We start from the raw sequence: 15,254 nt of genomic DNA, 5'->3' as shown, positions 1-15,254 counted from the left end.
GTACATAGCATGAACTATGGATTAATTTTTACTCTTCACACTTTAAATCCATAATCATATAAGCCTACATGTAATTGTAGTTTCAAGAGCATCTGTATTTGTACATCACAAAGTTTTCTGCTGATTAATAATAATACTTAATCATGTCAGATATGCTTCATATCTAAACAGCAGAAACTAATCTGCAACACAATTTAGGTACCTGGAACTATATACACTTCATGATATGCAGTACTGACATTCTACTGAAGGATGATTCATATATCTGTTAGGTCAATCATGTGTGTGAGGGTTATGAAAGTATTCTGTTGGGAAGATGACAGTCCTCTGATAACTCACCTGAGAGCAGAGGTTGTACCTATATTTACTGGATACATACCTGTGTTACTATCAACAGAATTTAAGTGTTGCATAAACTTTTGGAGAAGGGGGTGGCTGACTGTATTGCTAAGTGAAAGACAAGGCTGAAACTGTGTACATATGTGTGTGACATTTCAGTTACAGACAGTATAGTACATGTACATGTATATTACACAGATTTACTTTAAGTTAAGACCGTCGTGGTAAAGTTAATGCCATGGTCAAAACAGACATTATTATTATCACTTTCATTTCAGGCATGGTATACAAAAAACAAAATAATATAAAAACAAAACACTTCCTAAATAAATGTATACAGAGGATCCCTGATTTTGTTTTAAATTACCAACCCTCATAATCTATTGATATTCAGGTTTGAATATGGTATATGTTTTTGCAGTGTAGTATTTGATTATTACTAGGTTAAATGGTTATGTCATTACAGAAGATAAACAAACACATATAGTGTTGTATGTAATCCTTTTTGGAACACATGTAGATGTCTAAGCAATAAAAATACTTTACGAAAGATAGAGTAGATCAGTTGATGAATGGTGCTGGATGGAGCTTCTGTATAGTATGCTACAACAGTCAGATTACCGTAATTCACCTAGTGTCTTGTATGTAAAAATGGACTTTCAGAAGCACATAAAGACCTTACAGTTATACTATTAATATCAGTATTCAGGTTTTTCTGATAAGAAATTCATCAACCTTCGGAAAGATCCTTAAGTGGCCCTATAAAGTGGATGAATCGCTGAGAACCATGCAAGTTATCATTTGACAAATACTAAATTTACATGAACTACAGTACTCTTGAGACCACTTTGAATGGTTGGAATGTCTGCCTCAAACTTGGGAAATCAAACCTGGGTCAGATTATACCAAAGACTTTAAAAGTGGTACTTGTTGCTGCTGCCTCGCATTAAACGTCAAACATACATACATATATACATATAGTACTCTGGACACCCCACGATTCCTCCACACATAATCTTGTATCAAAAGTGAAACCTTCTTGATGTTGGTAATTATTATGATAAATATAGAAATATGGGTCATGTATATCAACATATTATAGTTCAAATTAAAAATAGCTTGCAGATTGGTTAATTTCTATGGCATCTTTTTTGGATATTCCAAATATCCACAAATGCTGGATTTATAAAATAAAATTAAATATTGAAAGAAATTAGTGAGGTGAAATGAAATTTGGACAATTGTAATTTATAACGACTTATATAGTAGTGAGATTCAAACAGAACTTAACAGTTATATAGACATAGATAGTATTCATGTCAATATGCATGTATAAATGATCATGCACATGAAAGCACAGCTGGTGTACATTTTAAGTTTCCCATGCAATGCATGTACTGTGTCCCATGTAGTACCTCTACTTTTCATTTTCAGCAAGCATGTTATTCTAAGCACAGTGTTGTAGATTTGTCCTGTGTCAGCCGGTATGAAACAGGATATTTGTGCTATCTGGTCAAGAGGGTAATACCTTATGTTGTATTCTGTGGAGATTTGTTTGTGACCTTCTGAATAACTAGGGAGTGACAAGCAGGTCAAATTCCAACACCTTTGCTGTCATCGGAGGAACAACATACAGTAGAGGATAGAAATCTATAATTTTTCCCAGATGTATGTAAACTTCCAGTCAGTCTGTTTGTATAAATGAGATTGCCTATTAACTAGAATTAATAAATGAAATGAGGAAGTGTTCCCAGTGGTTGACAGTTTGTTGTACCCGGTTTAAGTACTTCATCTGACATTTGATTTGAGTGACAGATTTTAGTAAGAGTAAGTTCTTGTATTCACTAGGTACTGAGACATTTAGGGCATTCATGGCATAAAGGTAATAATGTGCAGCTTTTAAGGCAATTATTGTAACACCTGTGTATACCTTAGTTGGAGTATGATACCTCTAAACACTTACCACACTTGCTAGCTGAATCACTTGAATGCCGTCAGATAAACATTACCTTGCCACCAAATTTGAAGGATACACATGCACATTCTGTCGTTCTTTGGGTGTTGCACTAAAAGTAGGATCTAAAATTAAATTGCATATACATCTCTGCCATCACTGAAACACAGATGTGAAATGGGTATTATTTTAAATACATGTATGTAGTGTAAGTTGTCATATACAGATACATTGAAGTAGCCTAAGACTTAATACATAACACATATGTAGATTGTATGATGCATTAAAAATACACTGTTAACATCATCTGATCAGGGTTCAGGCTTTTTGCAGGGTTCTATTGTTGTAGGTATTTTTGTCTTTTCTCTACAAATAATAGTTGCTGGATTATGCTGGGTTGCTTATTATGTTTGGGGAAGTAATTATCTCCTTTACTGTTGTTTTAAGTATTTGATGAAGTTTGAAAATCAACTTAAAGTGGATCTCCCCAACATAAATTATCCCAATAAAATCTTTAACAAAAACTGGTATTTGCAAAAATATTCAGCCTCCCTGAATCAAAAGTTCATGTTAATGTACATGAAAGCTTTGCTATGTTTATTTATTTGCTATTGAAATGCCTTGACTTTGCAGTTTTTTCTTTCAATCATTTCTCAATTGCAGAAGCACATGTAAGTACATATACATGTTAGTCTGCCCTAGCTAATGCACTTTGTGTTTTTGTAATCACTAAACTGTGATGTAGAAACAGTTTGTTGCTCACATGTTCACATGTACAAGGGTGAAAAAATACTCACTTGACTCTTTTTGCCTTGCAGCTGTTTAAGCTGCTCCAGTTGAAGTCTGCCAGTTCTGTCAAATTAGCCCAATAGCTTATACCTTAATGAATGTCATTTTGTGACGTGGACAGAGAATTTATAGATGCATATTAAAGAGGCTACTTGTGTTAATATCTGTCTGAAGTTGACAGGGAAGGATTGGCTTTTAAGAAGGGTGAAAGAGGGGATATATTGTAGTATGCTCCTGCATTGTACCATGTTAATCATCTTTTGAACGCCAGTCAAGTTGATATTTTAGGGGATTAAAGCAGGTATCTCTGCGGAGCGTTACAGGGATTTTAAGTTCATTGACAGGTGGATTTAGTGTTTCAGCTGAGATGGTTTGGATGTCAGAGGAAGCAAGAATGTACACAGCCATGCTGCTACTGTAAATGTATGAGTTTAAGGTGACACTGGCAAATTTACCCCAACTGACTTGACTCCCGAACACTGATCATGTCGGTGGATATTTATTTGTACCCCATGAAGGGCAGAGAGGCCAGGAGAGACTTTGGAAGACGGGTAAGCCAGCTCACCTGAGCTTTTCACCTGACCTTTTGGCCTGGTCTAATTTGCCACTGTTTGTTAGGCAACAAACATCGCTTGTCAATATTGGTTCTCTCCGTTCAAAAGCTGGTACCTATATTGACGTAATTTGGCCTGGCTAACATGAAATTGTTCTTGTTTCAGTATGAAGAAAGGAGAATTGGAAAACTCAACTCAGAAAGCAACGATCACAAGGTAAGTTCTGAAGTCTTTGTTTGCCACATGGGTGCTTATATGCAAAGGTGTACCATAATGTGTGACAATTGATAAAATTTTCAAAATACATAAGCGTTTGTATAGTTGTCGTGTCAGGTGGGAGTTTCATTAAACCTTTGTGTAGACCTGTGATAACAGTTACAGGAAGGTGCTTTATAATGCAGTTTGTATTCTACCAGGAAGTGGAGACCTGGCTCAGTGAAGTGTTACATGCTGCTAATGATAAAACCAAGGCCATGCTTTAGATTTCTCCTATTAAAAAAAAAGACTTTGTCCTGAACATTCTCATTTCCTGCAAGAAGAGTATTTTTCAGTGGAAGTTATTATTGTAACTGCAATGTATTGCAGTAATGTTGATTAAAAATCATTGAGGTTCATTAAAACTGTGTCCACTCACATATATGTGTATATGTTGGGCATAATTTGATGAAAATATATTAAGCTTCATTCATGACCAGACAAATTTTGGTTTAATCGCTGAACATATATATTTCTTGATTTAAATATTAAATATTTCACATAAATAATCAAAAAGTGTTAGTCAGTTATCCTTTAAGAATCATTACACATGTAAACAGTTTTAGAGATACATGTGTTAGAATATATTTCCAACATTGGCATACCTTTCTAAATGGAGATATATAAAGCAGTAAAAAAGACTTCTCATTCTTAAAAGAGATACCTGTGACATGCACATATGCAATCCGCAGTGCAGTCTAAAATACTTTGTGAAAAAAATGAAAGGAAACAAGTTTTGTTTTACATCTTCATGCATTGCTTGGTGTCAGAACAGCCGAGCGTATCATCTTCATTACTGATTAAAACGTCTAGTTAATATTGTTATGATGCACAATGTCTCCAATTTCATTTTTGCTTTGGGGTAAGAGATGAGTAAGTAAAATATCACGACTGTAAATTTATGTGCTGATATTAATTTATAAGAAGGCCTGTGGCAGTGTAACTGAGGAAAGAAGTTTAATTTTACCAAATGAGTGACAGCTGAACTGCAATGAGTGTGTATTGCCTGTAAACCTGTTTGAAATTCTCTCTAAACTTTGAATTATATTTACATGTATAAGAATTTCATGCCGTGTAGTTTTCATTAACGTTTGTGCTACATGTAAAAGTCCTCTGTTTTTAATTTTTTTTATTTCACACTTGTTGACATGCCAGTACTTCAGATTCGTATATTATTCATTGCACAGTTAAAGACAGCATGCAAGTAAAAGTGAAGGATTTGTAATGTCCCCCATGCCTAATATGCTGATATGTACATGTATGTGCAATACGAACACACCATTTTTTAAATGATCAATCCTGCACTTTCTAGGTTCCCCACAATGTACACTTCTGGTTGATTCCTTTCCTTCTATTATACTATATCCTTCATATAGATGAAGTGTATGTGTAATACATGCTCAGTATGTGTGCCAGTATATTCTCTTCTGTTAAGAATTTTTAATGCAGCCACATATCAACTGGACATTTTCTGTAAGCTCCATATATATTTTGTTAACTTTGATAATATCAAATCTGCGAAATTTTCAAAGGAAACACACTCTCATACATGTATATATTCAAGTTTATGATCTGAATTTCGGTGTAGTTGTACTGGCCATCAGCTCATTTTTTTACCCACAACTTATGCATTTACATGTAATGTTCAGTACAAAAAGTGACTTGTCTCTTGTAAGTACAATGTACAGTTTTATGACAACAGAAACATCGTATTCATTTATTCACGAGGGATTGATTCGCACAGGAAATGATCAGTGTCGGTATCGAGCTGGAATGATTGTCACGTGTATTCATTATGTCTGAACCTCCTCATTAATCACCTGTCTTAGCTACCTGTCTGCACGAAATCAATGAATAAGCTCATCCCTTTATGACTTTTTGTTAGTATATTTTTTCTTATCATTATGTTATGTACATGTACATGGAGAGATAAGAGACAGATGTTCATGTTTGACTGCAGACTACGAGTCTTCATTTGTTCTTAATCCTTCACTTTCTTGATTTTTTACATTCTCAGGAATTAAAAAGTGCTTAAAAATGTAGATCTAAAATCTGTCAAAACATACAGTTTAAAGGTTCATTCCTTTTAAGGGCCATATACTTAAAATTTGTTCACATTTTTGAATTTTACATTTTGAAATTTACGAGATACGTCCCTTTTTATGACATAGTGGATTTGCTATGCGAAGAATGGCTCCTCGGAGATGTTTGAATTAGCTCAAATCCAAGCCTGATGGCATTGTCTGTTATTCACTTTGCCAGAACAGTTTTGGGACTGTTTATTTAATCGATAGACTTTTAATTTCCCTCAGTCAAGTTGTTTACTCTTGAATAATGTCTTGACCACCTCCTATGTGTCACTCTGTGATGTTTTTAATGAAATATTTGGAGGACACCGTGTTGTGGTTGTCTTTCACAGAAACTGCAAAATTTTAAAAAGTAAGGAAAAAAATACATTTTTATGTTTAAAATTATTGGAATGGGCACCTTGTGAATCTGCTGTGATTTTTTGCAAATTTATATGTCCTTATCCCATCCCATTTGTGGAAAATGAATTTTTACAACTCAGTTTGACTTATTGCTCCCTTTTTGTCTGAATTTTCTGTAACAGAAAAAGATGTTCACAGTAGGAATTAATAATAAAGTCAAATTAGGTTAATGAATTTAGGATGACTTGTTTGTAGAAAAATAGATCTACAAGTATACTTAAATGAGTTTTTGTAGTTTTCTTTACTGCTGTCAAAGATACCAGATTTCTGACGGGTTTTTATGCTTAATCTAGACAGTCTTTTGTTTAAATGTGTCTTATTTGTTGTAGTTGGTAATTGGGGAATTTTTTGTTTGTAATAGATCCTGAGAGAGAAGTCCCTGAAAAGACTTGCAGATATTCGACAAAGTGCCGAGTATAAACCTCCAGGTAAGCATAGAAGCAAGTTGTTGAAGGGTACATTATCTTAGTGTGTGTGAAAGTTGTACAGATATTTTATTTCCTTGTGGTATTTTATGTGTGTGTTGCTTACTGACATTTTATGGCAAACAATGTATGAGGTATATTTTTGTTTGATGGCACATGCAAATGTATTAGGTACATATTACACATGTTCGTTTTTTTGTTATGTTCATTTGACTATTGTGATTTCATAATCATGTTGGTTGAGCATGTCTTCCAGGTATTCATATGCAATCATTTATTAATTCATATAAGAATATCCTAAGTAGGTTAGTTCAAGACAGTTCTAGTTGATGAGAATAGAATATACATGCATTAATTAGGATATGACCATGTATATATGTACATACACATGTGTACATAAATATTAAACCTTAATTAATTTGGGTAGTTTATGTACAGAACAAATAGCTGACGGTAGGAAGAGCATTGCAGCGTGTCTAATGCAAGACTTACATGCACAGTGTCTCAGATCACTGTTATGAGGGTCAGCATTTTCATGATAGACACATACTTAACTCTTTCAAAATATATCACTTTGTACATATTTTTTTGTTTTTAGCTGAAACTAAATTTACAGACTGTCTAGTTTAGTGTTAGGCATGGTCATGTACATGCTTGATATTGATATTGAGCCAGTCTGATACACATGTTCCGGGAAGTTGTAAAAGGAAGGAGGTGCTTCGTTTATCACAGGAAACACTCAGAGCAAATGGATCAAATGATTGTGGAGAAAACAGATAAAATGTGTAGACAGCAAAATTGTAACAGTTTTCCTGTTTATACCTTACAAAGTCAATCATAAATTTGTTCTCATGCAGTGAGCGCTCTTCAATGGGACATTGAGTTTTCAGTTAAATGAATGTCTAAGGTGTCATAGTTTATGTTGCAAACAACAGGCTTGTGATCAATGAGGTTTCACAAAGACAAACACAAAAAATATTTATGTCAGTGATAAAAACCACTTATACTACAGTTAGTCATTAAGCTGTTTAGTTACATGTAGGAACAAGACATTGATCATGAATAATTAGATGGTTCTATTGCTAATTCACTCCAAGAAAAAAAAACAACTTAGTGTTCATGTACTTGGACGCACCAATTTGTAGCCCATGCCTGCATTTTAATAACTTTGTAACAGAGGTACATTATGTGTAGTTTGCTCAGTACACATGTACAAGTGCATGTACCTACAAAGCTATATTTTTAACTCTTCTACAAAGAGAACATACAAATGTGATAATGTTAATACTTCATACTTCAGTTAATATGGGATACTTCCAGGAGCATATAGGCCTACGTATTTTTACTTGCATTTATACCTGCAAGCCTCTTACACTGCTTGCCATTTTCATGACCATGCTGGTGAACTATAGAAAATAATTTCTTTACATCCAAAAACCGTGAAATGTTTGCTTATGAATGTATTGTATACTTGCTGCTGTGTGAGCAGTGTGAAATAAAGCGCTATTTTGGGCAGGCTTCTGGGTTAATGGTAGCGATTAGTGTATATTTGCTGGATACAGCCTGTTGATTTTATACACACCCAGCTGTCCCACATGTGTCCCTGTATAGATACCAGTGACATACTTCACAGCTAGTATATAGACCTAACATAGAGCCTGAAGACATACATGTATATACATATACATGTGCATTGTATATGTACATGTATATAAATGACAGGAGGTATTAATGTACTAATTATACTTACATGCAGGCTTGATCTGTGAATGAAAACAGGTTTTCCCATTTTGTTTTAAGTTAATGCATGCACCTGTTGGAAATAACAGTTTTGTGACAAATACTGAATGTGGCCTTTAATCCCCAAAATTATCAGAACTAGAATTGTCAACCTACAAGCAGTTAAAAAGATAATAATCTGATAATTACGAGTTTAACATATGTGTGCATAAGTTTCATACATAAAAATAGTTTGGAATTACATTAATACCAATATAGCAATGAGAGTATGAAAATACTGTGCAGATCATATCCACATTTTTCACCTCTTTGATACAGGTGAGGTATGTAGAGAAGTTCTTTGTACCTGAAACTGGTTTATATTGAGGGTGTGTCTTTATTTGGCAAATCACACCATGCCTATCTTCATGGTGTTCTCGAGGTCAGTGGACGCAAGGACTGGTTAAGGTGGATCTCTTTTAAAGAAGCTGTCTTCAAATCAAAGCCTTTCTTTTCAACTTTAGGCCCATTTCACTAGTGACACATTTTACATTCTCCATGTTTACAAGTTGAGTGGCTATTCATATACCTTCATTTACATATGCATTACCAGTGTATGGCACGTAGTAGATGTAGGGATAGCTTTGAAATGGCATTATCAATAGGTGTTTTAACGGAATCAAGTCTTCGTGTGATGTGCTTGTCTGCCAATTCACATGGTTTTGTAAACTGCATGTATGCCATGATGAGAAATATAGAATTCCCATAAAGTAAAGTTGTGGGAGAAGCCAATAAGTAGATACACTATAGTACTGGTCTTGAGACCTGATGATGAGGATGTACATGTTAAATGCTATGATTGTGTTATGACTCGAGATGGTGGATGAAGAAGAAACGTCATATTCAAAGACCATTTTGATGTACACCTTCTTAGAGGGTCAGGTTTGAAGGTATTTGCATTGGAGTTACCACTCAGCAAGAATGTATGTATAATAAAGATTGTAGCTTTGAAGTAACTTTTTGGATAATTTGATCATGCTGGCTTCCTCTCCGGCCGTAAGTGGGAAGGTCTGTCAACAACCTGTGGATGGTCGTGGGTTTCCTCCGGGCTCTGCCCGGTTTCCACCCACCATAATGCTGACCGCCGTCGTATAAGTGAAATATTCTGTAGTACGGCGTAAAACACCAATGAAGTGAAATAAATGAAGATAATTTGAAGTTTTAGTTTTTAACAGATATACATATATATCAATTACTTGCTCAATATTTTGGTTAAGGGTGGTGACTTGTTCAAAACTAAAACTTGTTTTATTGCTTCATTATTACCGTTCTTTTTAAAATCTAGATATTCAATTGATGTCTGCATATTTTTAAACGTTTTCCTTGATCGAGGTGCTAGTCCATTATTATTATTTTGGTGTGGGTAGATGGTGTCTAAACAAATGAGAGCGTAGGCATGGATACGAATAATTACATGTAGTTATAATTGTCCCTATCAACCAGGTCAGCCAACTGATGTAGGTTTCTTAGGACAGTTTTATCTCTGTTTTTCTAATCTAATGTAGGTAACAGTAGGGATGTACCAGACAAATATTTGAGCAGAAGCACAAATTAAAATGATTAAAGGGTGTGTACACCTGTGAATTTGGTCAGATTTCCAGTTTGCATTTTGTATCCTTTCAATTATTCACCTTAATTGCAACTTTACCAATGCATTATCCTAAGCTCTGTCATGTCCTTGTAAGTAGTGAACGGAATGCATGTAGAGATGTGCAGTTTCCATTAAGACTTTAATATTATAACATTGTAGTTGCATCAATATTTTTAAATGTGTATTTTGTTGTTTTTTTATATGTTAATGACTTAATTATATAAGATATGCTTAGCTTGATCTAAAAGATCGATACATGCAACATTTTATCAGTAATATCAGAAGTCAATTATCTAGAAGTATGCCACTTACCTATAGCTAGTTTCCAAGGCACATTACACTTTTCTTTGAACTCTAACACATTATGTGATGTATCTGCGCAGCCATGAATTTTTTTTCTCTCTCTATTGCATTGGAATGGACTGATTCATGATGCGAAAAACTGTTTCAAATGCTGTTGTGTTGAAATAGACTTTAAAAAATGTACGTCGTCAGAGAGTTTTGTAAAAGAACGTCTTTGACAGTAACTGTTTTAGAGTTGCTTGGAAATATAAAAATTTTTCATTAACTGCATAGCAACAATGATTAGCAAGTTTTAGTTTTTATATACGTTAAATACCTTTTGGGTTTCAGTGTGTGGCCAGTTCTTGCAGGAGCCATTTACATTAGATATCCCATGATTCAGTTCATAATTTTCACACAAGGTTGGCATATTTCTACACCAGGTGGTTAGAGCTGCTACAGATGACGTAACGTGTAGTGTGCAGTGGAGACTAGCTATAGGGAAGGTGCAAACTTCTAGATAATATACTTCTGGTAATATCTATTCAGTAAAGAATTTTGTTTTCTTTCCTTCTTCCTTACAAGGACACTTTTTTAACCTACATTTATCACATGTGAGACATGCTACAGAGGTACAGGTACCTGTGTAAGAGGACAAATATACTCGGTAGTAAGTAGTTGACCTTGCTCCTGTAATGTTTTTGGGATCTCAAAAGGCAGTATCTTCTCTTTGGTAGTGTGTTTAGTTACAAAATCGATAATAAAGTTTATAAATTGTTTGATTAGGGAATATGGCTTTTTTTGTCAAAAATGTGCGGTATAGTCTCTTTAAAGAAAGTGGCACATTGTTAAGCCTTCAGTATATAAAAGGATTTCGGACAATTTCGAAAATTTGAAGATATTTATACCTGATGAATTTATAAGGAAATTTTATTAAGATTTCATAATATCATGGTAATGAGAATGTGTGCAAATTGAATGTCTAAATCACTCGGATTTGTTTAGAATTACGAAACAGGTGTCAGCCTTAGTATGAAAGAATACACATACATACAGTGAAATATAATTATTAGTTTTCCCTACCATCAGTGATTTTGAATCATCACAAGTGTCCAAAGCAGGCAGCTTATAATGTGTAAAGAGCATTGATGTAGACATCTTCCTGTAATCTGAACTTTGCCATCTAGAAAAATCAGTAAAATTATTCTGTAAAATGTTGAACAAATTGTATATATTAGTTTTGACCCTATTAAGTCTTTTTAGGATTAGGAAGCTGCATGTACCTGCAAAATTAATGTTTTCATGACATTTAGTTCTGTACATTTAGTTTGATAGTGGCCTATTAATCAGATCAGTATGTGAGAGTCATTCAAGCTCTACTTTTGTCAGACTCACAATAAAGTTTGGTTGGGTAAGTGTTGTCATTGGGCTGGTGCTGACATCAGCTAGAGTTGACAGTAATCTCTGTGTGTGAGCCATTATCCTATGTACCTGATAGTGCTGGGATATTCTGGACAATGACTAGGGTTAAACCATACACACACACACAGATTATTAGAGGTAGTAACCGGAAGGGATGTGTTATGCATTATTCAGGAATAGGTCAAAGTGTCTTGAGAGCTACAGATCATATATACATGTACATTACATTTATTATATATATAAATTTCCTGGTGTGAATGCAGTTGAAGTTGAAGTCCTTATAGCCATACCTGTGCGAGCATGGTTGGATCTGCAGAGGTATGGTAAACAGCATTGGGTGAATTTCTGTACGATTCAACATTCCTGTCTGTGGTGTTATTTGTATGTGTAGGTATAAAATATTTGGTGTATGTTGAAAACTTTTCTACCCAATGTTCCGGATATTTTATAAGGTTAAAGGCTCTAATAGTAAGGATCCAGAATGAAGTATGGCCTGCCATTTTAATCTGTAGAGAAATAACGTGAGTTATACTTTCCATGGTTGGTGAAAGTGTTGGCGAAAATCAGATGTACTGACATAATATTGAGGATATGGAATGTTTGCACTTTATTTATTTATAACTGAATTTTATTATTGAATTAAACCACTCATTGATAGTAATTATGCTCTCCTATTTAGGAAGCTGTTCACTTGACTCCAGGTGTTTTGTGAGTGCTGTTTTCATGGAAATTAACTCTTGAATCACCACCATATGTATTTAGATGACCATTCCAGTGTCCAGCTTATAGCCAGGGGAATCTAGCCAATTGACCACAGTAGGAAGCCAGCACTTCAAGAGCCAATTAAGCCAGTACCACCCGTGATGTTTAAGCCAGAGTGCTAGGAGGCATTGAATTTAACCCACTAACTGTTAGCCTTTCATTCTTCTCACTGGCCTGGCAAGTTTCTAAGACAAAGTGAACTTTGAAGCCGTGATTTTCTTTTGGACTGAGAGCAGCCTATCAAGTTGATACAAATGGGCTTCTGAAAATTCACTTCTAAAGGCGTGATTGACCAGGGGTCTCATCCTCACCTACTTGCTGCTTGTGTAAACAGTAGTGGTACCTGGGCCCTACTCATGGGGCTGGAGTATAAGGGAAACAGTCTGTTATAACCCTTTGCTACAGATACAGAGCCTGCCACTTCTGTCCCTTAACCATGGCCGGACTGTATGGACATGGACGTCAAGGTAGAGTATACACTGGATGGACTATAATACATGTACCATATTGCCCAATGTGCATATACATGAATAACAGAGTGTGTGATATACTGCACACGTACATCAGTTTACATGTGTATATGTGTGTACAAATTATGACTAAGTATAGATATACATACATGTGACTACTGTTAAAATGACTACTCGTTACCAGGTTCTACTGTTTGTTTGACTAGGTCTAAACCTGGTTGTTATTGATAGGTAATTAAGTTATCGTTAAGATAATCTCGTCACAGGTGTACAATAAATGACCCCGCAGACAAACATGAAGATGAATGTCCAAGATAAATGTTTTTATGACAAGTAGGTATACATGTACATATGTAAATACTGCCTAAAGGTTAACATAAAGTTATAGTCTGGTTTTTCAGCACATGTATTTGTTAGAGATGCAGACATAGTTATACAACTTGCTGGAGGCAGGTTCTAGAGGGAGATAACCATGTGGCAGAAGTATTTCTTATTTATACCTGTATATATACATGGAATGGCAGAATGGATATATGTACCTATTCAGTCATATGCCATTTCTGTTTAATAAGGTAGTGAGAGGGTTTGCTCCTGTCATACATGTTTATTGACATTTAAAAGAGAGAGAGAAAAAAAAGAAAAATCGAATTGAGATTATAAACTTCTCATTCTTGTGATACATATGTTGTATTGCCTGAGAGTCATCAAAGTAAATCTGCAGGTGATGTTGCAAATTTGCAGTTCAAGCATTGATTGCCATTCAGTATAATCTGCATGATGCTGTACTGTGAAAAAATTTAATGATATTTAAAAAAGTGTAGTTATGAAGTCGTAATTTGAAAGAAAACACAAGTAACAGGTTTTACAACAGTGGTTGTATAACAAGTAATTACAAAAATGCATTGAAAAAAAATAAAAAAGTTACATGTAAACACCCAAGAAAAAAGCTAAGATGAAAACAATAATGTGCATATTCATGTACTGTATGTATATTTAGGAAATGTTTTCAGCGTATATTTGCCTGTACACACATCTCTTATGATAACTTATAAAAATACCTGCAGGTGTTTCAGATATTCAGAACTAAAAAGTAACATTTATGTTAGAACCACTTGAACATGTACAGATCCATTTGACATTTGACTTGGGTTCTCTGACATTTGCTGAGATCTCCATTTTTAAGTCTTGTTACTGTGACAGATATGAGTGTACCTAGTGTAATGACAGACATTAGCCAGTGGTGATGTGAAAACTTCATACATGTACCTGCTTGTTAGCAAAATTAGACAGAAACCAGGACAGCTTTTATCCAAATAGGGCTTTAGGGTGAGGTACAAATTAAGTTGACATGTTAACAAACATCAGTTTACATATGAGAATGCTTGGCGTACCCACAGATAGGCATGCAGTCATTTGTACACTCTTGAATTTTTTTTGCAGTGATGAACTAACTTGGTTGTAATTTGTTAATGTATTCTTGAGAGTTTCCGATTCCTTTCTTTGACATGTAATGTATAACATGGAATAATGTTTAACGTTTTCTTTTTCGGATTTAAGCATACATGTACAGTGTATGTGTATCTGTTTACTGATGTAGTTAAGCCACTGTCATCATTTATGTCACCAGTACATGTACATCCTGCCCTGTAACAAGCATGAATAGACTTACATGTACATTTCGATACAACTTAGAGATGGGTTAAATTTAATCACAGTCTGTATACTTTCATGTTTAACGCATTGAACGACACATACATGTACCTTGTAAGCACAGTTCAAATCAGTAATGATGGAAACTTGGTATCATGCAAAGTACTTGTTCTTCAGTGCATTGAATGTTTGGTGAGAAGATTGATGAGTACACAATACACCTGTGCAATGACTTGTGTAAGCTGATGGTCTACAGGCTAGGTAATAATGGCATCTAATTACAGCTGTACTTTGTTACAGGTGTATTAGCCATTACTGATGTTAATGGACACAGATTATTGGTTTATTCATGTTTAGTCCTCCATTTAACCACAGTGAAGTGGAAAAATTGGCTTACCACCTGTTATATTACATACTTGCATATAATCATTATGTAACTCGAGTTATATATACATGTGCGAATAGTAAAATCACCTGTTGTAAATGACCTGAG

The 15,254-nt window shown here is 34.7% G+C and overlaps 1 protein-coding gene across 1 annotated transcript in view; it reads left to right on the top strand.

Annotated features, from left to right (window-relative positions):
* Positions 1 to 15,254, top strand: part of LOC135471023 (uncharacterized) — a 30,292-nt gene that overhangs the window by 3,090 nt on the left and 11,948 nt on the right. Inside the window, exons 3-4 of the mRNA XM_064750070.1 lie at positions 3,802 to 3,852; positions 6,742 to 6,808. Of these exons, the coding sequence (XP_064606140.1) occupies positions 3,802 to 3,852; positions 6,742 to 6,808 (118 nt within the window). The remainder of the gene's footprint in view (positions 1 to 3,801; positions 3,853 to 6,741; positions 6,809 to 15,254) is intronic.

This window comes from Liolophura sinensis, chromosome 7 (genome assembly GCF_032854445.1).
Source record: "Liolophura sinensis isolate JHLJ2023 chromosome 7, CUHK_Ljap_v2, whole genome shotgun sequence".
Lineage (NCBI taxonomy): Eukaryota > Metazoa > Mollusca > Polyplacophora > Chitonida > Chitonidae > Liolophura > Liolophura sinensis.
The sequence above is the reverse complement of the archived record's forward strand: the minus strand, read 5'-3'. Positions and strand labels throughout refer to the sequence as shown.